This window comes from Colletotrichum abscissum (genome assembly GCF_030869225.1).
Source record: "Colletotrichum abscissum strain IMI 504890 chromosome Unknown Scaffold_10.1, whole genome shotgun sequence".
NCBI lineage: Eukaryota > Fungi > Ascomycota > Sordariomycetes > Glomerellales > Glomerellaceae > Colletotrichum > Colletotrichum abscissum.
Window position 1 is genome coordinate 949,058 of NW_026849988.1, and position 25,089 is coordinate 974,146.

Genomic DNA, 25,089 nt, shown 5'->3' on the forward strand with positions numbered 1-25,089 from the left:
CCCACTGGAAAATGGTGTCATTTTCCAGTGCCGACCGATGCAGAAAGGCAGGACACCCAATCCTCCCTCCCGCCGAAGACGGTCACGGAGCCGTTTCCAGTTTCCTCCGCAGGCGGGAGAAGGTCAAAGGTAACACCGCGACGGGAGACGTACTGGTCAGAAACACCCGGTAGCTCCTAACCTCGAGGCCTGTCATTGTCGCAGGTTTCCCCGTGCCCCTGCCCGCTTCAGGACCCCTGAGATCGAGCTGAAACACCGCCTCACGCCGCATTTTCAGCGACCTTCAAACAGGTCAAACAACGCCGTCGATAACAACCAATCCACTTTACTTGACTTTGATATGCGACCTGACCCGGGTAAGTTACTTTCCCAACATCGGCCGCGGGATGACTTTCTGGCCCTTGTCTTCCGTGTCATGTTGCTACTGCTTCTGACGTTTGTGATAAGTGATAGCCTGTGAAGAGGCCCATTGCCGAGCCGGTCCCCGGCTCCCAGCTCCAACAGTGTTTCCGGGTGCTGTCATCGTTGCTCTCCCCCTGAGGAAACCTCATGATAATTCGTCTTGCCACCCCGTCGGCCGTCTCGTTTCGATACTCTCCCCAGTCTGTCGTTCTCACCGTTGATAACTGAGTGAACCAATCCAGACCACCCCTTTTGGTACAAGGACGCAGTTCCTGATGCCTAGAGGCGAGACGTCGATGCCGCGCGTTGCTCGTTGGTATCGTCCTTCTCACCATCGATTACATTGAGCCAGTGTCGATATCCCTCCTTCACTGGAACTCCTGAATAAGGAACCACCCGGGCCTCGGTTGTCGCTCGGCGGTTCCAAGACCCTGCATACTTCGATTGATGGGCTGATTTTACGCAGCCTTTGATTCCATGACGGTCCGGATGAACTGCTGCATGTCGGTTGCGTCTTGGCTGTCATCGTCCATGGCGACACCTAGCTCCGCTTGACGGTGTTGGCTGCACACTGATTGACCTTTGTTGATCACCTCATCCCACTCAGCCATGGAGAACGTCCCCTCACTCTCCAACAACAACAGGTCGTTCTGCGACGTGAAGATGACAACGTGAAGCGATTTTGACTGGTCAATCTCCAGAGGAGACGGGTCAGCGATGATCTTGTCACCCTTCCGGACAACGGCCAAAGTGGCACATGTGGCAATAGCCTTCAAAGGCACAGCAGCCGACAGCAAGGCCAGGATGGCGCTGTGAAAGAGAGCCGGTAGCAGAGGCAGACTCTTTAGTAGAGTAGGATAGTCAGCAACAGCACTCAATAGGCGACACTGGGCGGTGGCTTTGAGATATCTGAGATGGACTTATTACTTACAGACTGAGCTTGTACTACTTTGCTGTTTGCATAGTCATTCTGCGGCGTCTCAGTCACCTGGAGCGTAACCTGAATAAGACATCGAGGGAAGTTTTTGACGGGAATCAGCTGGCGAAGGGCGGACCGCAGAATGTTCTCGAGTTGGCGTTCTCCTGTGCCTAAATAGTCGTCACGAGTATGAGCAAAATTGACCACAAGGTGCCAGAAGAAAGACAGTCTGACCTCCGACCCCTGCAGCAGGTCGTACGACAACATCAACGACTGATTCGAAGGGGTTTTCGTCGCGTCGTTGGACCTCAATCGGCCCATTGACGGCCGCAACCACGCAATAGCCGCCTCTTGAAAACGTTGCCGAGCCATCTGCTCGCGGCAGATGTGAGATGCGGGCCTGGGGGTTCGAATTGAGAGTCATGGCGAATGGTGATGCGGCAATGTTGGCGAATGAGAACAAGGGAATGAACTGGTGAGTTAGGAATTCTCCCTTGAGGTTTGCTCGAAAAGCGAGTGCGAATTAGTACAACGACAACCTGTATATCCTGCCTCAAGCAACTTCCGGGAGGAAAAATTAGGATGAAGTTGGCGAGCCACAGGTACGTACCTGTCTCGAGGCAAAGTTCTCAGCAGCAGGCCAATTGCAATCAAGATCTGCGTCGGCAGGTACGTCCTGAGGTACTCCGTACCTACCTAGGTACCTTACCTCAGGTGGGGGGCTGCTTCATTGACCAGACAAGTATGTACGTACTCAGCACAGCGAGCTTTCTAAGCTTCACTTCGACTTCAACATCACTCAATATTCCGCCAAGCTTGGCTGCACAACCACTCCTTTATCACTGAATATCTGTTCCCGAATCTTCCCACTCCCGCCATGGCTTCAGCAGATACTGCAACGCACGCCGGCACGACAGTCGTGCCTACTTTGAGTAATAAGATTCCCAAGCTAGAACCCCGCCGACGTCGACCAACTCCCTCCAATCCAACACCACGTCCCGAAACGCCCGCTCTGCCCGCACCACTAGGCCTCGATGACCACGAATACAAGACTCCCTCGCGACGGATCCTTTCCCAGAAAGACCACGAGCTGTTCCTGTCGTCTCCGACATACACGCTGGTTCTAGCTTTCGTCTTTGGCCTCTCCGAGTCCGTCGAAGATACACCTCGCTCTGCCGTTAAAGATAGCGAACTCGCCCCTACGCTACGGTCGATCCTCGGCATACTCGACGAAGTAGATGGATTTGTGAAAGAGGCTCCCCCCGACGATCAAGAGGGCTCACGCTTTGGAAACAAAGCCTTCCGGACGTTCCTGGACCTGGTGAAAGAGAAGGCAGCGGCTTGGCAGACGGGATTAGGCGTCGGCGAGGCCGCAAACACTGAGGTCTTGGTCTATCTGGAGCATTCCTTTGGAAACAGGCAACGTATAGACTATGGTTCAGGGCATGAGCTTAACTTCATCATGTGGCTCCTATGCCTTTACCAACTTCGAATCATCACCAAGGGCGACTTCCGACCATTGGTCCTCAGGGTTTTTGAGCGGTACCTGCAGGTCATGCGTAACGTCCAGTTGACGTACTATCTGGAACCCGCTGGCTCACACGGTGTATGGGGCTTGGATGACTACCAGTTTCTTCCATTTCTATTTGGCGCCTCGCAGCTTCTGCACCATCCATTCATCACACCATTGGCGATCCACCAAGACCTCACACTGGAGGAGTTTAGTCAAGATTACCTTTACCTTGGCCAGGTCAACTTCGTCAACGATACGAAAACGGTCAAGGGTCTACGATGGCACAGCCCCATGCTGGACGATATCTCAGCTTCCAAGTCATGGACCAAGGTGGAGGGTGGTATGCGCCGAATGTTCGTCGCCGAGGTTTTGAGGAAACTGCCGGTCATGCAACACTTCTTGTTCGGTTCACTTATTCCAGCAGTAGATGGGATGAGCACAGAGCAGGACTTTGAGCTAGGCGACGAAGAGCATGAAGAGGAAAGCGGCGAGATTAACCCGGGGAATGTGAGCAAGCATAAGCATCAACATGTCGGATGGGGTGATTGCTGCGGCATCAAGGTCCCTAGCAGTGTCGCCGCTGCTCAAGAGATGAGGAAGAGAGGGGCCCGCGATAATCTGCGGCGAATACCCTTTGACTAGATGTCTATGACGGGCTGCCATATGGCAAGTTATGAAGAAGAAAAAAGCCATGACAGATACGAATAATGAACCTTTTTGATTATACTATTATGCACTACTATGAGTTGTTCTCCATAATTGCCACTCCATCTTGTGGAGACCCCCTATTACTCTTTTCTAGTTGTATTACGATGCTTCAACAGCATCCTTCGTATTTTGTATGTTCAATTCTAAACACAAGCCGCCTCAGTCGCCGTCCAGTAAGGTATATATCTACCTCACCAGGCCGAGCTCGTGAAGACGCTCGATACCTGGAAGGTGCGCCCACTGCTCACTGGAGGGCGAGCCGCAAGTGAGATCGAACCACAGATCAGGGTGGTCGTTGTCGATGGAGTCCAGCGCGTAAGCGACGGTGCTACCGTACAGGTCGCACCGCGGGACGTTGAGACCCTTTTCGGGGTAGAAACGGTACGACTTGCAGCCGTCGGTGGTGTTCATGACGCTCTGTGAAGGAGGAGTTTCGTCAGCAATGCTGGGCTTGGATTCCTCAGAAAGGAGGTGAGGGAGAATTATCAACTTACAGCACAGAATTGGTAGCAGCCCTCAAGGGTCACGGGTACGTTGGGGGCGTTGTTGACGAAGCGAGCCAGGAAGTAGTTACCTACCGGCAAGCCATGGACGCCACAGTGGTTGTTGCCCGGCATTGGCTTGCCCGTCGGCGCGTCGTTTTGGCAGACTGTTTTTGTTGGGATTGTCGTCGAGGTAGGGACCGTGGTCAACGAGGCGGTGGTGATGGGCGCCATAGAGGTGTCGATGACGCAGCTTTCCGTCGGAATGACGGAGGAGAAGGCTGTCGTCGCCTGGGCGGTGGACGTGGCAATGCTGCTGGTGGTGTTGGGGAGGAAGGGAGTCACATTGGGCGTCGGTGTTGTCCAGCTGGACGATGTTGGGGCTACCGAGGCGCTGGAGGTGGTCTCGTCATCGCATGGCTCGGTCGTGGCGCTGGCCGAGGTGGTGGCCGACTGGGTATATGTCCCATTTTGAGTCTTTGTGGAGAGAATGTACGTCGTAGTCGAGTTAGCGACGGGCATGCTAGATGTGAATGTAGGAACAGTGCTTCCGGTGCTAGTCTCATCGTCACAAGGCGTCTCCACGGCCGCGCTGGTGGATGTCTTGGTGGACCACGGCGCCGTGGAGTTGAGCTGGCTGCTGAACGCCGTTGAAGTCGAGTTGGTATATGAGGAAGTAGAGCTCATATCATCATCGCAAGGCTCGGTTGTCTGAGAGGGGGCCGCAGACGTGGTGTTGTGCCAGACGGGTACGGAGGTGACGGTCCCATCTGAACCCCCGGTCGTCAAGGATGAGCTGGAGTATGTCGACGTGATGTTAGGGTACGGCTGATGGGTGCTGGCGGTGTCGTCAGGACAGGGGGACTCGGACGGTGCCGCGGATGAAACGGTTGTTGAGTTTACGGGCACAGTGTAGCCGGTCGAGAGGATCATGGAAGTCGAGGAGGTGGTGTTCCATGCTGCTCTCGAACTGGTAGAGTTGGCAGGCAGCGAGGACGAAGACGAAGGCAGGTAGGCTGTGCCGGTGCCCCTCGACGATGTCAAGTTGCCGCCATACGAAGTCGTCGCCGTGATGTAAAACGTGACGTCCACCGTGGTGAAGGAGGTGGTGACACTTTCGGGGCATCCGGAAGCGTGGAACGACGAGGAGGAGGCGGAAGCGGTGGACGAGGTGCTGTACGAGAGGGTGTAGTGAGTGCTGCTGGCGGTCTCCGCGGCGGTGCCCGTGCCGACAGCAGACGAAGTCCCGTTGGAGGTGCCGTTGAAGTGGAATCGGGAGCGGCCCCGGGCGGCGATGGGACGGACCCATTCGCCCGATTCTAGGTACGGTTGGGAGTCTGGGCCTCGGACGATGTGAGCGACAACCTGGTTTCCAATTTTGTTAGCAAGTTATCCATCTCTTAAGATTTGATTCGAGTTTCTTGTAAATCTCACCTGTTCGTCTGAACCTTTCGGAGCTGCTACCGCAGTTCCGAGGAGAAGGGCGGAGATGCCCAAGAAGAGGCTCTGCTGCATGGTGTTGAGAAATGATCTGGACAGCAATAGGAAGACACTGAAAGGCTCGAGCAATGAATACTCAAAACAACAATTTCTGTAGGGTATTGTGTCAAGCTGGATGGATGCTGAGTTGCCTGATACACCAAGACCTTTGAAGTGAAAGCCATTGCCTTCTTTATACACTGTCGCTGTCATCGCTCAGATCTTCAGGGAGTTGCATGATCTCCATCACAGGAGGCTTCGAGCCCTTGGTTCCCAGAAGATGTGGAGGGCTCAAGAATAGAGGGAAGACTATGGGTGCTGTCTATTGAGAGTCGGGTCCTGAAGAAGTGGGAGGGGGGATGATAGTATCACGCAAGGGGGGCTGTTTTCAACCCTTTCAAGCGACCACGGCTAAGACATCGTCGCAATGAGCCAAAACATTAGAACACAACGGCTTGTCGGCAAGACGCCTCAGGAAGGGAGAATAAAGTTCATGAATGTGGTATATTTCATTAACAAGCAGACCTCCTACGCCATTTCTCGAAGTAGAGGGTCGAGTCCCGTCGGAAGGGGGTTAAAACCCCCATCTGTAGTAAAGTACAGAAACCAAATATGATTACAATCTTTCCGTCATGCCCTTTGGGAGTTGAAATGCAGTGTAGGGTATCAGAAGGAGTTCACTGAACGCCGCCATGCCCATAACCTTGTCGATGCTAAATGCAGTGCAAAGAAATCCAGACACTCGGCACAAATGAGTGTCGGGAATTGTACGCCATTGCAGACCTCAAAACGATTCGCTTTGTTCCAGCCTTTGAGGTATTTCTCGGTACGTGTCTGCCTCACTGTCGTCCGTACTTGCGATGTACGTTCTGTTCTGAGGTCTCCAAATTCTCAGTCTTCCCAAATCGTCTCCAAGTCGAGATCTTGTCGTCGTTCAGCGCCACACACACTCCAGCGCTTTCGCTTGTCTCTCGATCCAAACCCTCCTAAAGTTCTGCCACGTAAGGGCGCGTCTAGACCGCTCTTGCCCTTCACCTCAGTAGCATCGCCATTTTCTGCGGCGTCTGCGGCAGCCTTCAATTGGGCAATCCTCTCTGCCTCCATAGCTGCCTCCTCCGCATCAGGCGAATCTGGTATAGTTTCCAGACTAGAAATGCTTGGGCTTCTCGATCTTGTAGATGTCGGAGTCGACGGAACTGACGAGGAAGGAAACGAAGGAGAGACTCCGTAGCCATGTGAGAGAGAGTCGTATCCTCGTAGAGATGGCGAAGACGACGCCGATGTATATGTAGGCGTGGTAGGCATTGCGAACGAGGGAGTGTTGGCAGTACCAGGGTTCCGCAGTGGTGAGGAAGGGCGGCGATGTCGGGGCAGGACCATAGAGGGCGTCGTTCCAATGAGGTTTGGAGAACTGTATCGCTCTGCAGTCTGTCGATCGGGATCTAAGGCGGAGGCGCGGATAGGTGAAGTCGGGAATGCCTCGTCGACAGGCTTCCGTGGTGTTCGCACGCGGGCGGGCGATCCAGACGGACTGGCGGGGCGGAGTTGAGGGGAGAATAGGATGTGACCGGCGCCATTGACGCCAGGCATAGACTGGGTGCGAGACATGGGAGGGGCCAAACTCGCTGCTGACCTAGATCTCGTGTGGTGACCGGACAAGGGCGAGGTAGTACGTGGTCGGTAGGGCAGAGGGGTAAAGGTCCAAGATGGCGTAGTCGGAGAAGTAGGACTGGGATCAGTCTGGCGGCGGAGAGTCGGGGGCTTTCGCAAAGGTTCAGGCTCGGCAACGGCAGGAGGGAGTAATGTCGGGTTCTGTATACGGAGTGAGGGAAGTGGTGAGGATCGGAACTCCTCCATTCTCTCAGTCTCGGGAACGGGCTCCATGTTGTATGTCGGAGAGTCCGATGTGCCAGGCTGGCGAGGGCGACATTAGCTGCGGGGAACTGAGCTTGTAGACTGCGGAGGAAATCGGTTCCTTTCTCGTCGTGAAGGTTGCACGAGTTTCTGAGGGCGGTTGTTGTCTCGAGGGGGGAACAACTAGAGCTCGGCGTGGAGACCGGTCGGACAAATCAGTTGCAAGCCGTACTTGTGTGGAACTGCATCGACAGCTAGATCGATTGAAACTTTTGGCGTTGGGTTGGGCCTTGAAGGGAAAAGAATCGTTTGTTCTCGAGCGGTGTTGTTTGCAGAAGAGCGAGGAGGATTGGTGAGAGAGTGTGAAAGAGAGGAATGAAGTCGAGGAAGGCAGAGGGCAAGAGTCGATGGGATCGGTAGGAGCGGAGTTGCAACTGCAGCAACGACAGGGCAGGAGCAGAGAGACGAAACAAATAAACAAGGCACGACGAATAGGCGAGAAGATGGGCAGAAGGGCAGCAATATGAAGGATAAAAAGGCGGTGGTGTCAAGCAGAGTCACGCATTCCGGGTTGCAAATGAGAAGAAGGGCCCTGGGCGGCTGACGAAGGGGTCCTGATTCTGAAGGAGGGAAGGAGGGAAGATGGGCAGGGACGGGAGGGTAGCCGGGGGTGCCCATAGCACGCCCGGAGATATACGAGAGAGGACGGACGCGGATGCTGGAGGCGGAGAGGCGGGAGATGGAAGGCAGATAGGGAGTTTGTACAGCAATGCACTGGTTAGGAACCTAGGCAAGTACCTAGGGAGACGCATGATACATGAAAACGTGACGAGCATAAAGTACATTGGGGAGGTATTCTCTGTCAATCACAGTGGGGATGTATACATCCAAGCCATGAGGAAAGGGGGTTGGGGGGGGGAAGGTTACTAAGGCGCGGTTGGCACCCAAGACACTTTACCCTACTGAGCCCAGTATGGGGAGTATCTAATCGGTTAGGGGACTTGGGGCACGCCCAGAACCACCGAGAACTTGGGCACAGGGCTCAGGAGTAAGCTGTATTCGTAAGTTGCCTTACTGCGCATGGTAATGAAGCAGAGGAGGGGGGCGGGCGCCATCACTTTAGGCCATCGGCAAACCGCTGCTGCACGCTGCACGCCGCATATTACACATGGCTCTTTGTCTGCCTGTAACGGACCGCTTCTTTCTGTTTCCTTTCCCCTGGCTTGTATTAGCAATCTACTTGACGTCCGCAGGTTGTTTGTTGTGTCGGGGACGAGTGGATGTTGGGAGGGGGATGTCCTTCTGGCAAGCGACCCTTAATAAAAGATGAGAGGCGCTGAAGACGAGATTGATTGAGTTGGACTCGATACCTTATGCAGCAGCAGGAAAACAGCATAATGGGCACCCAAATTTGTCGAGGCACCCAGGTCGTCTTTACCCGAGCCTTAGCAAGCTTGCCTAGCTTACTACGGAGTACTTGACTGGCACATTGGTTGGTATCCGTATCCGTACTGCAGAGTCAAGACTCAGACCCCTCAGAGCGGCGCCCGCTACGGCGAACCATTTGGTCACGATCAACAGAAAGCGCTGCTGCAGGGGACTGGGATTGTCAGTTGCTTGTGTGCTGGTCATGCACCATACCTTCCTTACCTTGCCATGAATCTAGGTAGTCGTCTCCCAGCACCGCACAGTGAGGTAAGTACAGAGTCTGTCTCGTCTCTGGTCTGTCGTCAGCACAATCTCTGTTTCTGTACATCTCTCGTGGCACAGCATAAGAAACATATTCCACGCAGACACTGCCTCGAGGATGCAGGACTGGACGGTACCTATATTGCTGCAATGCTCCAAGTGGATGCGGCGGCAACCGGCCCAGCCTCCACAACTCATAGTCCTCCACTCTCCATGTCCTTTTTTCCCCTGCGAATAGAGGGCCGGCGCGGCGATGCCGCCAGACCCTGATTGATATCCGCGTGCTGCGCGCACGCGGATGCGGGGTGCAAGCAGCCTTCCATTTGCAAGTTGCGTCTCCTCTTTCCCCCCCTGTATTCCACTTTACAAGCAGTTGCCAGTTGGCGCAATTTGCTTCACTCCCGCCAACTTGCTCCGCAATGTACCTCCTGATCTCCAGGGTGACCCGTGGCGACCAACTTGCGATGACTTTTCCGTATCCGTTCTGTCCGAGTGTTATGCACAGCTCTATGTTTGGAGGCTTTCAGGCTTCCAAGATTCGAATCACAAACCACGCCAGAAGTTCAAGGCCTCTCGGTGATTGTGAGATTGCTACCGATTACCTTAGCGCTTAGAAGTCGAGCCAGATGCGGTACGGTGGTACCTGAATCAAATCAAATAAGGTAAGGCAGGTACAACATCTGGCTGGGGTGCCTCCCCTCGAGGTAAAGTGCATGCATGCACGTCGTTAGTGTGAAGAGTAGGTTTACGTAAATATACACCTAAGCAGCTTAGACAGGCCGCCATTGGTTCCTACTGTGAAGTGCACCTTACCCAAAGATCCAACGCCCTACGGATACACAGGTACATTAGCCTTTCCTTTCCATGTACTATAGCCGACGGGACGCCTCGAAACCAAGATTCAGATATGCCTCTCCTTCTCAGTGTCAATGACACCTCAATGGGAGCGAAGCACGCCCGGTCTCTCCTCATCCTGCATCAATCTTTCTGCCTTGGCGAGCGTCCGGACCGAGCTGGGAACTCCTGTGCAGAGCCCAGGTACCTGCAGGAGAAGGCAAGGAGTATAGGTGAGAAATCACTTCACTGATGCTGTCTGTAAGAGCATTGCTCTCTTTCACCTCTCTGAGCTACGAGCTGTCAATATACTCGATGACAACCCGATGGAGGAGTCGACTCTGGATCGCCTGAGATGTCGATGTGATCTAGCGTTGGGTGCAACCCTATCTGAGTTTCCAAGGACACCGCTGCCTCTATCATGCCGCCTCCTACTCAGAATCCCCACCCTCACCAATGTTATACAGCACTATAGTATGCACTCTAGCGTGCGGATATTAATGATCTCATCACAGCTAGAGCCGCGTTTCTCTGTTCCACAAAGTCCCATCCGAACTATGCCACGTTTGCGCAGCAACTACTTCGCTTACCAGCTGCTACAAAACCCGTCCTCGCCGAGATACGTTTCTAGTGGCTTACTTTGCTCCAGGAGAGCTCCTGGATCGTTTAACCGTCAACTTGGAACACTCAGACCATAAACCTATATACATAATGGCTCCTTTTCTGGCACACCAAATGCATCACTGCCATTCAATTCAAACCTCCTTGGCCAGCCTTACCCTCACCTAGGTACGCACGGTCTTTCCAGCTCCAACATCATAGTGTACACCATGTTGACGGCTAGAACGCCAAACACCAAACGCCAATATCCTCGGCCCACCCCCGGCTTCTCTGCATTGCATCGCCTAGTATCTTAAATCACCTAACCTCATTGAACAAAGCCTGCATTATGCACCTCGTTTTCATTGTCTTCAATGCTCGTCCGTCCGTCATACGAAGACGACTCCATGCCAAGTTTCCCTACCTCGTTTCTAGGCCCCCTATACCGATAGGCATTCAACAGACTGAGCCGACTCGAAGCAACGCACATTGTAACGGCCGTTTGCAGTATGTGAGCGGGCACATGGGGTTATTGAAGCCTCAAACCCTTCGTGCCATCGGATGATTTGTATCGCTTGGCCCGACTGATACATACCTACACAACAACCCCTGTGAACAACAAAGCTCGTCAGGAGCCTGAGAAGCGTACCGGTCTCATCCATGTCTGCGCCTCAACAGTCCCCTCCGTCCAAACCGAGAATTGGGAGTTTTGATCGCACACGAGTCTGCACACCTCTAAACATTTCTGTCAATGCTTTGCGTGTCGTGTTTTGGCACATCCGCTCGCTTGTCGGCACTGTAACCCGTCTAAAGGTGATCTGACACCTGGCCCAGCCGTGTCTGAATTGTCTCATCCAGTCTTCTTGCCGTCGGATGCCTTTTACTCCTCGACAGGTTCGCCGCTCCTACCCAGGCCCTGCTAGGAGGAGCTGACTCTAGGCCCACGCAATGCCAGTAGCTACGATACTGCCAGTGTGTCGTGACAAGTTTCTCCTATTGTAGGATTGCTCTTGTTTTGGTTACGAATTTGTGGAAACCCGCGAGGGGCGAAGCTTGCTTTGCGTTACGTTACTGGGAGTTCAACCCGCAGTCATCCCAACACAAGGCGAGGAATCTGAGCCCCAGTGTGGCGATTCCCGAGCATTCCAGACGTGAGGCGGCCTTGCATCTCCCGATGTAACTCGACCGGATCGGGCCCGCATCTCGGAGACCAATGCCGGTGTACGGGACCTAGGTATGATCTTACCTCTCGCCACGGTTGTGGTCCGCGCCACCCTTACCTCTCGAAATCTCAACTCAGAAGCGAGCGGTGAAGTCTCGTTTGCGGTATGCCTCACGCTCTGAGCAGCTAAACTTGCAAGTCTTTACAGATGACAAGATGCACATGAAGGCAGGACACATACGGTTTACTGTGTCTCGATGTCGAAGTATACGTATCCCAGCCTCCCGTTGTACTATGTTTCTCCAATTGTAAAAAAGATCGCCATGCTGTTGATATTTTGTTATCTTTCGTGGTGGTGGCTATCGAGGTACTGGAGCCTCTGACCTTCGCTCTGCTTAATTGTCTCCGTACATAGACCTCCAAGTCTTTACTTGCCGTATTCATTCCAATTAACGGGTGAGAAAATAATCTGCTTCCAGTTGAAAGCCGAGCGTGGCATCTATAGAGAAAGAACACCAAAGCCGGGATTTAAGCCCTACATCCATCATCAACGGTAGCCCTCTGCCTGTTACAGAGGCTTCCTGCTGAGCCTCGGCCCAGGTTTGTTCATCAAAATGATGGACATGCAACTTACGTCTCACGCAATGCGGCTCAACTCAGCCACTCGAGATCACCTTCCAGAATTTCTCGTCATGCTTTGCGATATCACCAGATGCCACTTACATTAGAGAGCATCAAAGAGTAGATCATCCTCACTGAGCGGTGGTATAATGATGCCAAACCTCACGTGTTTTATCAGCAGCCAGCTCAATTTTAAATTATGTATGGGAAACAATACAACACAGGACGAAGCAAGAAGGAATCAGACTTGGCAGTGCACGACATTGATGTCTTCTGAGTGGGTTTACGGAAAATTCCAACATCCATCGCTTGGTAATCAAGTAGAAGAGCCTTGCGGCTTTCCCGTAGCCTCATCTTCGACAATACTCTTGGCTGTGTCAATAGCCTCGACCGTTTCGCGGGAAGACTCAGAGGCACCTTGGGTTTCAGAGGTTTCCGAGACCTCAGAAGCCGCAGAAGTCTCTCCCTTCGATGAAGTGGCACCCTCGTCATCAAGCTCGTCAGGGGCCATGTCAAGCCTAGGAGTCGGGATAAGCTCAAAGATCTCATGAGCTGCAGTACTATCATCATCCGAATCAAGTTCAACCTTGGGGACCTCGACAGCCTCAAAGGTCTCGAGAGCTCTAAGGCCATCACCCCCAGAATCGTCATCGACAACGTTGCGCTTTCGTAGCGTGTTCTGTAGGCTCTTGAACGCATCTGCCGTGCGGTCTCTGAGTGTGTCCAGACGCTTACACTTGTCACACACTCCAGCCTTCCGGACGCAGTTCATCGAGTGTACACGGCGCTCGATGCATGTGTGACTAGTAGCACTTTCCGTGTACTTGAGGAGGTCCCTCTGCAATTTGCAGACTGTAACCTTTTTGCCGAGTTCACTGTGCTTGCACTCGTATACGGTGGCACGGTAGAAACACATGGTTGCTAGATAAAAGAGTAGTGGAAACGGAAAAGTCGAGCGGGATTGGACTTACTGGTGTTTTGTGGTTGAAGTAGAGATCTGACATGGCAACTTCGACCCGAACCTCGACACACTTATATGCTCGACGTCAGACCGTGTGGCATAGATGACCTGCCTAGGTCGAACATGAATCGAAACCCAAAGTACTGCAGTTGTTTCTAGACATGTAGATGTTTCGCGGGCCTCTGACTGATGTTTTCTACCAAAGTTAACAAAGGGGATCGAGATCTTGTGTCGTTATCAGGCGGGATGTCTGAACAAAGGATGCGAGACAACAGCACTGCCTAACATAACATCGTCACGACCAAAGGATCAACTAGCATTGTTTAGAAGACTAGAGGTTTATTATGTGGACTTCTTGAAAGACAGGTATTCACTTTCGAGAACCTCTACAAAGGTTGATGCCCATGCTGTGCCTCCGGGCGCCTGAACATTATCCACCTTTGGCACTTGGTACCCTATTCTCCTCAGAGTCGATATCGAACTCGACTCGGCGTTGGACGATATCACAACTCCTCGGGTTGCCAAAAGACACTCAATATCCGTAGTGGAGTCGCCAAAATACACCAGCGCCCCAACATCCTCTACTCCTCGCCGAGCCGCCAATGTTCGAAGGGCTCGCAGCTTATCCTCGCACGTCATCAAAGATGCCTGCCTTGTTGATGAGCCTGCTATTTCCGGCCCTGAGATGCTTCCGTTCAGCTCGATCTCATTAGCGACAACGTCGACGCTATAGTCTGAGAGGACACCCTTGATGAATGATCTAGACCAGTTGACGGAGACTACTGCGACGGACCAGCCCTTCTCTCTGGCAGCATTCATGAGCTCCGCAAAACCATCCCTTAACTTGACTCTCCCTTCCTTTCGACAAGTTTCACCGGCAAGTGTAAGATATTCCAGGCCGATGCCCCGGAAGATGCCTGAGCTCTCGACTCTCTGGACTGATAGCATTTCAACCTCCTTCAGACCCCGCAAGAAGGCGAGCTCGTCTTTGAGCGAGGATCTGTCATCTGCGATTGGAAGATACGTGGACACATGGTTGGCATGGTCTTTGCTGTAATCTAGCAGGATCTGCTGCCATTTTGAAGAGAGATCAACCCCGCGCTGCTGCTGGAATTGGAGGCCGATTTCTGCCAATGTACCAATCGTATCCTTTGTCGTAATGGTACCATCAAAGTCCAACACGAGAATGGGAGTTAAAGGGGGCATTTCCGCAACACGTGATATAGCACGGTCTTGACGTTGTGTTTGGGAAGATTGGCTTAGTTGGATCCAAGCCGATGAAGTCGAGTGATGATGACTGTGCACTTCCCCACTTTGATCACAAGTGGTGTTGGACTAGGAAAGAAAGACAGCCATGCTCATGTCAATAGTCGGGACAGTGGACACTCTGTTGCTACCACCATCGGATGTGGACTTCATCGAGTGCATCCCAGGCAGAGTGTATATCGCTTTCTCTGCTTTGCTCTATCGTTCTGTGATGGGAGGGACAGCTGCAAACCCTTCGACACGTGTGTCGTCACCTAGTGTCCCAGGGGGTATCAAAAAGTCCCTAACTGTAAGAGCCACCTCCATCCAAGACTTTCCATGCGAAAAAAAAATTCCCTTCCAAACGCCTTGCGATACCCTGCGGTTCCTGTGCCCGATCTGTGTATAATTGCGAATGGTCACTAGACAACATCCTCCATAACCACTTCGTCATCGTCGTCCTCTGCGGCGGCTTCCTCCGGTGCCGTCTCATTAGTGGCGCCGGACGCCATGCTCTTCAAGTGCTCCTGAAGCGACCACTCGTTGGCGTGAATGCCGGACCTGTTAAGTACCGCTATCTTTTCCAATGTCTGGCGTAAGAAAGCCTCGGGCTGGTCAAATCTAGCCTTGAGAATCGACATCTTCCAGTACTCGTACTTCCTGAAAGCCTCCATGAGACCATCCAACAGTTGTTCCTCCGACATGCGGGCGGATCTGTTTTCGGATTTCTTCGGCTTGGTGGCCTTGGTAGGCGCAGACGTTTTCTATTCTCCATTAGTACTGGATCTACCAGTTCCCACTGAGTGCTACTCACAATGAAGGAGCCAAACTTCTCAACCGCAGCTGCAGAGCCATGGTGGATAATGCTGTTGGCTGCGCGCTGTTCCATGATCTGCAGGGTATGCTTGGGCCGCTGAGCCTCGACTTGCTTCCGTTGAAGAATTGCCTGGCTCTCCGCGTTATCGACTGGCTTGCACGCCAGCTCGTACTGGATCCTAGCGGCAATCTTTGTCTTCTCTGCGTTGAATTAGCCGCTGATCTGCGCCACTTGGAGAGCATCAAACTGACTTGGGATCGCTTTGCGGTAGTAGGGTTGCCATTTGCGACCCTTCTCGAATGGTTTCTTCTCTACCTTCTCCGTCTTGGGTCTCAGGAATCGAGCCGGAATGCCAGCGTTTGCAGCATCTGTTCGCGCCTTGGATTTGGCCTTGAAGCCAGGTAGGTCCTCCTCGGTGAAAACGAACGTGCTGCGCGCGATCTCCTTGCCCATCTCTAAGTCGTATTCTTTCGGCATCAGCTGGTGCTCGGCGCGGTCGGAATTGAGTAACATTTTGAAACGGTGCTGCGCAAAAAAAGTTAGCTCAACCGTCGATCCAGACTTGTCGCGTCGCGTATATCACAGTACCTCAACGCTACCATCTGGACGGACCACATCCCACTGTCGCATGGTGCCAATCTCGATTTCTGCGTCATCCGGCAAGCTATCCCATGCTTCCCACAGGTCCTTCGGAACGCGTGCTAGATATGCCTGGCCGAAGGAGCCTTGATCACCGAACTGGTCGAAGAACTCCAGATCGCCAGCATCTTCGTATAGGTCATCGTCGTCGACAGGAGCGGCAGGTATGGCTTCGGGATCGGGCTTCATATATGGCTCCGGCTTGATGTATGTTGAGTCCGCCATATTGAATATTCGGGATTACCTCAAATGCTCCGTTGCTATCCAAGGTCGCGAAGTCGAGGAAGAGTTGGTGTTTTTTGCAATGACGGCAGAGGGATCAGGATAGTCCACATCTATCTTAGCTCCGTCACAGCAAGCAACAGAGAAGCTACGAGTGGCAGTCAAGATCCACTCAATGCAGTAGCCTGGAGGTACCTTTGTGCCCCGAAGTAGACTAGCTCAGTCATCATGTGACATGGGTGAATCGGAGCCAACCTCGACTTTTGGAGGTTCAAGTACCTACCATGCCACTCGACTATTTCTCGAATCCAAATACTAACACCATAATACTTTGACATCTGCCTTGGTTCGTAATATGAGCAAGTCAAATGTCCGAGCCCGGAGGTCTCAATCATTCATTATTAGAAGCAAACCTATTTGCACAATGAGCCCGGCCATCATTTATCCTTCGAGGTACCCCAGTGACAGTCACGGTCTGCCTTAGCTCTATGACAAGGGCCCGTCCAGGTCAGCTTTGGGAGCCACTTAAAAGCCGCATGCCCCACTACGGATCTGGCACTTCAGTGTTCGTGACCTCTTTAAAAGGACCCATCCACCTGCAACTTCCCGCCATCACTTACATACTCCAGCAACAACGAATATCTGATCTTTGAGTATAGTACTTCTTATCGGCTCGGCCTGTTACCACAGAGCCTCGAGGGGTCCCCTCTAGCAAGACAGAAACATTCTGGTACAATAACCTACTATTCGAATTACCTAAATACCCACTACATCCATTATTTGAACGATGAGCCTGCGATTCGCCAGTTCCCCATCAACGACCTTACGACCGAGCGCTCTCATCACGGCGGCAACGACCATCAGCTAGGCCCTCTTCAAGAATTCACCTACATCACTCACCATGGCGCCGACTAAGTCACTTGCCGAACTGTGCATTGCTATGTGCCAGAGACACATCACAGAACTCAGCAGTGTCGGCAATGGCGACGCCCTCCAATACCACCATGTTCGCGAAATCCTCCTCAGAGTCACGAACCCGGCTCAGCTCCGAGAGATCGAGTTAAACTCCCCTTTCATACAGGGCGAAACCTCCGAGCTTTGGCTGCGCCTTATCAAGAAGGAATTTCCATCCGAAAGCCACGAAAAGAATTACGCGCCTAAGAATCCGTCAAAGTGGTACAAGATATACGAGAGATATGCGGAGGAACGCCGCGAGGCTCAGCAACAGGCTGAGGCCGAGCTTCTCGCCAGGGTCCAGGGGCTCCAGCAGAAGAAGGACAACAACGTCAGCAGAATCGTAGACCCCAAGTTCGCTAGGTTTTTGCCCAAGCCACCCAAGACCGGTCGCACCTTTTCAACGCAGCCTCGAGGAAAGAGGGAGCTCCCGAGTTCCCTGAGCTGGGCCGCCGGAAGCAGAATGAAGATGACGACGGGCGCCAGCGTCATGAAGAAAGCCCGTAGAGAGGCTAAAGAGATTGTCGGCATAAGAAGCACCATGGCTGTACCAACTGGCATGATCAGGGCCCCTCGATTGAAACAGGCCCCGCCCTCGATGGCTGCTGAGCACCGAATCTCAAGCCAACCAGTCTTTCGGCCAACATCTACCAGCAGTCGCCCGCCCACACATTCCACATATGTCACTCCCCAGTCCAAAGCCACATACGTTTCCGATTCATCAGACGGCGAAGACGGTGATTTGTTCAGCGATGAGGGAACGCCGAAGAAGAACAAGAACATAGTATCTTCCTCTCGCCACAGTCGGGATACGGCAGCTTCCTCCATGCCTACAAACCCTTCCCAATCCTCAGCATACAAGGATCGCAATTCTTCCACATCTGCAAGATCTACCTCTAGTTCGCAAACATCGGGCTTGCGACGTGGGGGTGGTATTCTCGGAAACGCTGCTCGGCCCAAAAGCAATATCAGAGTTGAGCGTCCACCAACCAGACCCGAGCCATCATCCTCTGCGAGTATGGATTATTCCCGCACGCACAAAGTACTTGCTCAGAACAGCGGCCCGCAATCTCCTCCTTTGCCAGCGTCGTTGGACGAAGCGCAACAAGCTCGTCCAATTCTGGGCAATCAGGAGCTGCCCAGAAAGAGAAAGGCTGTCGACATTTTCATGCCGAAAAAGAAGACTAGACGCTGAAGGACAGTATCATCAGGTATGGCTAAAATGAGGAATCACGAGTATTGTAAAATGAAAGGTCGTCGGGCGTTGGTATAGGGACAGGTCACATAGCATTGGAATTCAGGCGTTGGGTAGGTTATGGTATACCCTCAGGCTTCGCATGGTCGTTCTGCCCATCATGGCAGGGTGAAATTGAACTCGTTTGAAGATGCTTGACCGTGCATTGGCTTTCAACTCAGCACCATTTGTTTGATCCCATGCTGTGTTCATGTGACTAGCTTCATTCTCCATGTGCGGATTATCGCAGGCTGCCTTTACACGCTAGATTTTGGTTCCCTTGGTGCCAAATCCCAATCCAGGAGTTAGCTTTTGAGAGTTAAGCCTGGCATTCTAGCCTGCCTTGAGAACCCCCACCCTTTGGACAGGCAATATTCTATACTTCCATGTCGCAAATGGACGTCGCTACTGCATATCATCCCCTATCGGCTCTGTAGCCGATGAATGCTCCGTCTCAAGAACGCTGAAAACACCTGAGCTGCGTATTGTTTACTGGCCTGTCTTCTCATGCTCAAAGCCATTGCCAGAGACAGATCTAGTTTCCACCTCGAAGGGCGAGAACCAAATGCAATGTAGCGCCAGCCTCGAGGCCATATTCAGATGCGGACTTGTCGTCGACCCTGTTCAAGCATCTTGTCAGCGGAATGGTCTCCGTAGGAAATTCTCCCAAGCTCCCCCAGCCCCATCACACTGGCGGAAGCATGATTTCACGCTCCAAGAGGATTACACCTTACATTTGCTTTCCACCGTAGATGAGTCTTTGCTGCACGGGCGGGATGCCTTCCTTCTCCTCAACCTTCTCCTTGATCTGAGAGACCTATTGCAAGGTTGGTCAGCGTTCTATTCTCCACCTCTCTGTCCCCGTCCGTTGTATTCAGTGGGCAATGTGTCGGATGGGTACGCGCCTTGTATTCGTTCTCGATGTCCAGCTCAATCTCCTTGCCGGTAAGCGTTCGCACCCTAGTTGGCGTAAGCAGTTTATTCGAATGGGTACAGTCGGGTCACCGCCTCCAGAGGTCCGGAGGGCAGAGATGCGCATACTTGATTAACATTGTGGCGTGTGTGAAATGGCGACAACAATCTATGGGCTTGGTTTTGGTTTCGAGGGGAGGTACAAAATGCGAGGCTGTGTGGTATTCGAATTCGACTTGGCGGGGTCGTGCGGTTTGTTGGTTGAGGATGTGACGGTTGTACGATTAGTCTCGAGCTATCCGCAGGCAGGAAGTCGTGGTGGGGGAGGGGCCCTTCTGTAAGCTGAGCAGGGGAGGGGGACCTCTGAGATGCCCGGGCCCACCCCAGGCACGTCTTAAAGCTGTGCAGGCATCCACCAGTTCCGACGGCCTGTGCTGCAAATAGATCGACGGCTGTCGAAGAAAGTACTTCAACATACGAAAGACAATCCCAAACGTAGCAAGCTTGCTACTGTAAAGTACTTTACAGATGAGCAACGTAACGAGGGACATTCACGGTGTGGAATTTTCTATTGTGCTGTACCAGAATTACTGAAGCGGTTCTGTTTGTTGTACATGGATTGATTTTCCACCAACCCTTTCGAGCCTCCTACGTTTGCAGATGAAGTGTCCTCGAAGCTCTCAGAGGCGATTTTTTTCATTATTATACAAGTCCATGCCAGTTTTCGATGTTGTAAGAGTACAGTGTGGAGAATTCGCGCCCAAATGCCGATGCCTTATTTCTTCTCGCTATCATCAAACACGTTCAGGCCCAGTCCCTCAGAGTCAAGCAACAAACGGTTCTTGCTGCCGGACTCCTGCATCTGTTGAGCAATGGCGCGCGCGTTCTCAATCTTCTTCAGCTCGACGTAGGCCTTGCTCTTCTTGATGGCATCTCCAATCAGCTCAGCAGAGCGAGCCTCACCCTGGGCCTTGACAACCATGGCCTGCTTCTCCTGGCGAGCCTTGTCGACAACGAACGCCGCGCGCTGAGCCTCTTGCTGGGCAACCTGCTTCGCCTCAACGGCAGCTGTGAATTCCGGGGAAAAGGCAAGGTGCTATGGCAAATAGTTAGCAAGGCATCATGGGGGTTTCATTGGAGTGTCGTTTACATACCGTCAGGGACACATCGTCCAGCAGAATATTAAACCGTGCAGCACGGCGGGAGAGGTTCTCGCGAACCAACTTGGCAACCATCTCTCTCTGGGTAATGAGTTGGGAAGCGTTGAATTGAGCAACAACGCTCTTCAGAACCTCATTGACGATGGATGGAAGCACTCTCTCGTCGTAGTCTGTGCCGAGAGTGCGGTAGATCTGAGGCAGGGCCTTAACATCAGGCCTGGAAAGAACACGGCAGGTGATGTTGACCATCTGTAAGTCCTTGGTTCCAGTGAGAGAGGCGACGTTTCTGGGCTTCGCGCGAACATCGTAGGTGACGGGGGTCTCGAACCAGGGGATGATCAAGTGGGTTCCTGAGAAGAGAAAAACTGTCAGCACGTTTTCATTACCAATATCAAGGGGAACGGTGCCTCCTCAAGTGGTGTGGAGGGGTGCTGCCTACCTTCGCTGTAGATCTCCTTGCTCACACCCGTTGTCCTCCGGTACTTGATCGCTCTGTGGCCACCATCGACGTTGAATAGCGCATTCTGGGCCACGAAGGCAGCACCTCCCAAAAGAACCAGACCGGCAAGTCCCATGCCAGCGCCGCGAGGGCCGCCAGGCATGCCGCCACCGCCGAAGCCGCCGCGCTTCTGCTGCTGTTGAGCGACGGCCCTGAAGCGCTCGTAGGCCTCCTCCATGGGATTTCTTCCTCCAGACATGATTAAGTTCGGGCGTGGGCGCGGCGCGTCGGTTCGATGGGTATTCAGCTCGAGGCAAGGGAGCTTCGATCGGTGCTGTTTTGCGGTCGATTGACTGTGGGTTGCTGGAGCTTCGGAATAGGAAAGCAGATGGTGGAGCTTTGTCAGATCAGTATTCAACGTCACGGTTCGTCTGGCGGAGCTCAAAAAATGGTGTTGGCCGGTGCTCTCGGCTTTGGAGTGTGCCCGCGGCGGCAGCTGGCAAGCACCTCAGGCAACTCCCGGTTCGTTCGAGCCGTCATCAACCTGGAAGACGCACAGACCACCCCCGGATTACTTACCTGCTCAAGTCCTCAGCTGTTACCATCTGGCCAGAGCTGGCCCATCATAACAAGCAAGCCAGCTTCCATGTGTGAGAGCAGCTTCAACTCTTATCTTCACGACATGAAGCGGATCAGGTGGTTTTTGATATATCATCCGGTTCCATGAAATATTGGATCATGGTTGGGCGCTTTGTATACTTCGGTAAAAGTCTCAAGCTCGGGCACCTGCGCTGCAGGTCAGCAAACATCGAAGACGACTGACAGAAACTGGAGGCAGCTTAGGGCCAGACTTTTTTTCTACCATTCGCCTTCATCTATGAGAGCAATTTCAGGTGGATCTTGACTCAAGTCGAAGAGGTCTACACCATGGGCTAGCTCACCTACCACGTCGTTGGCAAACATTTGGTTGCGTCAACGCCAGGTAGAGAGCACTGCGATCAACATCTCAAAGAGTGAGTCTACGTAAACGTCGTGAAGATATTATTAGCCTGATGGCGCTCCTAAAGCATACCGGCATCCCCATTTGGACAGCCTCAACACTGTGATACTATCGCGATACACTAACAGAATATTGTCATCGCAGGTCAGCTCATTTTCGACTCTACACCCTCCTTGCGGCCTCTTCAGCGCGTCTACCAAACTTCTTGATCCATGAAGCATCGTAGGAATCTAATTCTACCGCGCGTTGAGGCAAACTTCTCTTAGCGGGATGCACGTTGGCTGCGGTGATGTTCCCGCAGTCGGGCCTCTTCAAGTCATTTCCAAACACATCAACGGCCCAGAGGAGAACACCGTTCGTCCAGCCGAATCCTTCAACCACTTCATATTCTCCACCGCCACCCGCAACGTTGGTTGAGTTATCGCCGTACTTCTCAAACATGGTTCCGACGCTCTGGGCGGTCAAGCCCTGGAGCTGAGGAGTCTCGCTGGTTGAACCCCCTGTAGCGTACCACGTGCAAAAGGTAGAGTCCAGGTACCGTTGCCCGAGGCGGAGGGCGAGACTCTGGACATCACGCCAGGCGGGATCCGACTCTCCAAAGGTCGCAGGTGTCCTGCGGAGACCTTCCATAAGAACGTGCATCAAGGGCGGCCAGACGTTGGGCTGATCCCACTGTTGACCTGTCTTGAGGTTTGTGGCGGGGATACCGCCCTTCTTGATGTCTAGATACTTCTCAACACGCTGGTAGGCTTGCTTTACCGCGTAAGGGTTATTCTTGAGGTGAGAGGGTGCCGCTCCTGTCCAGAACGGGTAAAATTGGGAAACCGAAAAGAGAACTTGTTGTTCTGCTTCGGCGGTGTTCGTTTCAAGAGTGCTGGCATCATCATCTTTCGGAATGTAGATATTCTGCCCTCCTGATGTCACGTTGTAGTCAAAGTAGCTTGAAAGGGTCGAGTTCCACATCAAATCGTACATAGCTTGACTTCGTTTGGTGGCAAGTTCAGTCCAAGCCACTGCTCCCGTGCCGTTGTTTGTGGAGTTGAGTAGCGCAGCAATGGTCATCTCATTCCAGTACAAGATGGAGTTCAGCTCCACAGGGACAGTTTCCAGAACGTTGAGAGATCGGAGAGGGAAGTAGACGTCCCTCGCCGCATCTGCAGGTCGAGAAAGCCATCGTGAGCTGTAGTCCCAGCCACTCTCTGCACCGGACGCAAGATTGGCATACACACGGGCCTTTTCGGTGTCGTTCAATTTCTCGACCTCGGGGTAAATGATTCCGTTGGTTGAGTAGTAGGAAGCGTTCGAAGCAGTGACGTAGTCTTCTCTGTATGATTCGGGTCTTGGTTGTGTGTTGGTGACGTTGTATCTGATCCTTGATGTTAGCTACAAGCTACTAAGTTTGAAGGTCTTGATATTTTACTGACTGATTCAGAGTGTATGTAGTCCCGTTTTTGTTGACTTCAACAGTTCTGTTTGTCATCCAGAATTCATGCTCCTTGATAAGGAGAGGGATTGCGCGTTCTAGTATGCTCCGGTCGCTTGTATACTCGACATAGAGGCGCACCATCTGTGCCAGCAATGGCGGCTGTGAACGGTTCAGATAGTAGATTCGAGCGCCATTGGGCACAAATCCGAGTTTTTCCACGAGATCCAAGAAGTTTTCGATAACATTCTTGGAGATCTCAGTGAAAGCGCCACCCGTACGTAAGAGACCCTCAAGAATCCCTACATGACATTGAAAGTCAGTTGACAACTCGCCATACGAACATGAACTTCAGTAGTGTGTTCTTACAGAAAGAGTCCCAATAGTAAGGCTCGCGGAATCGGCCTCCGGCAACCACAAAGGTGTGGTTGACTGGGATAAAGCTGTTCGGACATGTTGTGCAGTTGCTTGCAGAGCCAGCATAGGTGCGGGTCAAGTCCGGCCAGATGGCAATGACCTTCTGAGAGAATTCCTTGATCACTGTATCGTTGATCTTGTCGAGAAACTTTGGGTCCGTCTTCAATTGGTCCTTGGGTACTTCCTTGAGCTCACCACCTGCTGCGGCGAAATTGGCGCGTAGGAAGTCATTGAGTGCAGTATTATTACTCAAGGGTTTCGACAGATTATTGAATGCTGCTTGTATCTCTTCCAGGGACTTAATTGCAGGCCTTTCGAGTAGGGATATGTCAGTAGAGAGCCTAGGCCGAATTTTGGTCACATGGTGATGTCAATGGGCACTCACATGTCTACAAATGTCTTGGAGTCTGAGAACGGCCTTGCCAGTTCAACTTCTTTCAAGATGTCGCCATGGCAGTAAATGGGCGAGTCGCAAGGAGCGACAACAGACCCATTCTCATACAAAGCCTGAGCTGTCCGAGGCAAGACAGCTACAGCGGCGAGGGCCAGCGCAAAGTTGACCATGGCGTTCAATTGAGCTCTCGGAGGAGCTAGTATATACACAATGGTAGTATTATTGAACGGGTAGATCCAGGGACGCAGACGAGGTGTTCACTTCGGATGAAGTGGCTTACGACCAGGTATAAATGGGCACAGAGGGAAGCACATTATGCATATGGGAAGCTGCCAGGCTACCCACCAGGATCGGCTGTAGCTTCACTTGCCTTAGGTCGGGAGGGGAAGCTTGGACGGGTTCGTCGCCAGGAGGGATCGTCGGTCGCCTGAGATGGACAAGTACCGCAGCAAGGCCAGGGCAGACCCGGGCCGGTACCAGGGGGGCAGTGAACCCAAATGTATGTACATAGGCTTTCCCAGGATGTTAGACATAATGACCAACACAATTTTGAAATCTCCTTCGTTTCCTGCGGGTTTACGTGGGCGGCCGAGCAGAAGGTTACCGTTGTTCGGCGCCGTTGGGCTTGGAATATGCTGGGTCCGAGTCAATTCTGCGCCATCGCAGGCATCTTGGGTTCGCGGCATGGCAGACGACACGTTGGACGCCACAACACGCAACTTTTACCAATCGAGACAAGGGCGCTGTCACGTCGAGCAAGGCAGAGAGACAGACACCGAGAAATGAAGCTGGCTGGCTGGCTGGCTTCCCCAGTCCTGCTTGCAGACGACGTGCAGCTTTCCCCGCATGATCCAGTCCTTTGGGGAGCCGTGGTAGAGCCGCGGTACGAGCGTCATAGCACCGATTGGCCGCCTGTTTTGTTTCCTCTCAGCTTCTCAGCGGTTTCCCAGCTCTGGGAGAAGCTTCTAGCTCCAGAAACGTCCATGAGCATGATGTGCCACCAGGCTAG

At 52.7% G+C, this 25,089-nt stretch overlaps 12 protein-coding genes across 12 annotated transcripts; 3 read left to right on the top strand and 9 right to left on the bottom strand.

Moving 5' to 3' along the window:
• Window positions 1-860: 860 nt before the first annotated feature.
• Window positions 861-1,745, bottom strand: CABS01_05241 (exosome complex subunit Rrp46; the record flags this gene model as incomplete). The annotated part of the gene is made up of 3 exons (XM_060538611.1): window positions 861-1,244; window positions 1,334-1,491; window positions 1,556-1,745. The coding sequence occupies 3 exons, from the start codon at window positions 1,743-1,745 to the stop codon at window positions 861-863; spliced, it is 732 nt and encodes a 243-aa protein (XP_060405783.1).
• Window positions 1,746-2,198: 453 nt separating this feature from the next.
• CABS01_05242 (serine/threonine-protein phosphatase 2A activator 2) lies at window positions 2,199-3,476 on the top strand (the record flags this gene model as incomplete). The annotated part of the gene is made up of 1 exon (XM_060538612.1): window positions 2,199-3,476. One exon carries the CDS (start codon window positions 2,199-2,201, stop codon window positions 3,474-3,476), a length of 1,278 nt encoding a protein of 425 aa, XP_060405784.1.
• A 252-nt stretch (window positions 3,477-3,728) lies between these two features.
• On the bottom strand, window positions 3,729-5,539 carry CABS01_05243 (uncharacterized protein; the record flags this gene model as incomplete). Its single annotated transcript, XM_060538613.1, has 3 exons — window positions 3,729-3,959; window positions 4,037-5,389; window positions 5,459-5,539. 3 exons carry the CDS (start codon window positions 5,537-5,539, stop codon window positions 3,729-3,731), a joined length of 1,665 nt encoding a protein of 554 aa, XP_060405785.1.
• Window positions 5,540-6,394: 855 nt separating this feature from the next.
• On the bottom strand, window positions 6,395-7,387 carry CABS01_05244 (uncharacterized protein; the record flags this gene model as incomplete). Its single annotated transcript, XM_060538614.1, has 1 exon — window positions 6,395-7,387. One exon carries the CDS (start codon window positions 7,385-7,387, stop codon window positions 6,395-6,397), a length of 993 nt encoding a protein of 330 aa, XP_060405786.1.
• A 3,869-nt stretch (window positions 7,388-11,256) lies between these two features.
• CABS01_05245 (uncharacterized protein) lies at window positions 11,257-11,403 on the top strand (the record flags this gene model as incomplete). The annotated part of the gene is made up of 1 exon (XM_060538615.1): window positions 11,257-11,403. A coding segment is annotated over one exon (147 nt), but the record flags the coding sequence as incomplete, so codon positions are not given.
• Window positions 11,404-12,579: 1,176 nt separating this feature from the next.
• Window positions 12,580-13,179, bottom strand: CABS01_05246 (uncharacterized protein; the record flags this gene model as incomplete). The annotated part of the gene is made up of 1 exon (XM_060538616.1): window positions 12,580-13,179. The coding sequence occupies one exon, from the start codon at window positions 13,177-13,179 to the stop codon at window positions 12,580-12,582; it is 600 nt and encodes a 199-aa protein (XP_060405788.1).
• Window positions 13,180-13,566: 387 nt separating this feature from the next.
• Window positions 13,567-14,430, bottom strand: CABS01_05247 (uncharacterized protein; the record flags this gene model as incomplete). The annotated part of the gene is made up of 1 exon (XM_060538617.1): window positions 13,567-14,430. One exon carries the CDS (start codon window positions 14,428-14,430, stop codon window positions 13,567-13,569), a length of 864 nt encoding a protein of 287 aa, XP_060405789.1.
• A 461-nt stretch (window positions 14,431-14,891) lies between these two features.
• Window positions 14,892-16,150, bottom strand: CABS01_05248 (transcription initiation factor IIF; the record flags this gene model as incomplete). The annotated part of the gene is made up of 4 exons (XM_060538618.1): window positions 14,892-15,233; window positions 15,284-15,486; window positions 15,538-15,811; window positions 15,875-16,150. 4 exons carry the CDS (start codon window positions 16,148-16,150, stop codon window positions 14,892-14,894), a joined length of 1,095 nt encoding a protein of 364 aa, XP_060405790.1.
• An 898-nt stretch (window positions 16,151-17,048) lies between these two features.
• On the top strand, window positions 17,049-18,296 carry CABS01_05249 (RNA polymerase II transcription factor SIII subunit A; the record flags this gene model as incomplete). The annotated part of the gene is made up of 1 exon (XM_060538619.1): window positions 17,049-18,296. One exon carries the CDS (start codon window positions 17,049-17,051, stop codon window positions 18,294-18,296), a length of 1,248 nt encoding a protein of 415 aa, XP_060405791.1.
• Window positions 18,297-18,870: 574 nt separating this feature from the next.
• On the bottom strand, window positions 18,871-19,387 carry CABS01_05250 (ubiquitin family protein; the record flags this gene model as incomplete). The annotated part of the gene is made up of 4 exons (XM_060538620.1): window positions 18,871-18,955; window positions 19,070-19,152; window positions 19,187-19,295; window positions 19,377-19,387. 4 exons carry the CDS (start codon window positions 19,385-19,387, stop codon window positions 18,871-18,873), a joined length of 288 nt encoding a protein of 95 aa, XP_060405792.1.
• A 635-nt stretch (window positions 19,388-20,022) lies between these two features.
• On the bottom strand, window positions 20,023-21,105 carry CABS01_05251 (SPFH domain/Band 7 family protein; the record flags this gene model as incomplete). Its single annotated transcript, XM_060538621.1, has 3 exons — window positions 20,023-20,343; window positions 20,402-20,757; window positions 20,847-21,105. 3 exons carry the CDS (start codon window positions 21,103-21,105, stop codon window positions 20,023-20,025), a joined length of 936 nt encoding a protein of 311 aa, XP_060405793.1.
• A 903-nt stretch (window positions 21,106-22,008) lies between these two features.
• CABS01_05252 (trehalase) lies at window positions 22,009-24,250 on the bottom strand (the record flags this gene model as incomplete). The annotated part of the gene is made up of 4 exons (XM_060538622.1): window positions 22,009-23,212; window positions 23,271-23,571; window positions 23,639-23,997; window positions 24,072-24,250. 4 exons carry the CDS (start codon window positions 24,248-24,250, stop codon window positions 22,009-22,011), a joined length of 2,043 nt encoding a protein of 680 aa, XP_060405794.1.
• Between the last annotated feature and the right edge of the window lie 839 nt (window positions 24,251-25,089).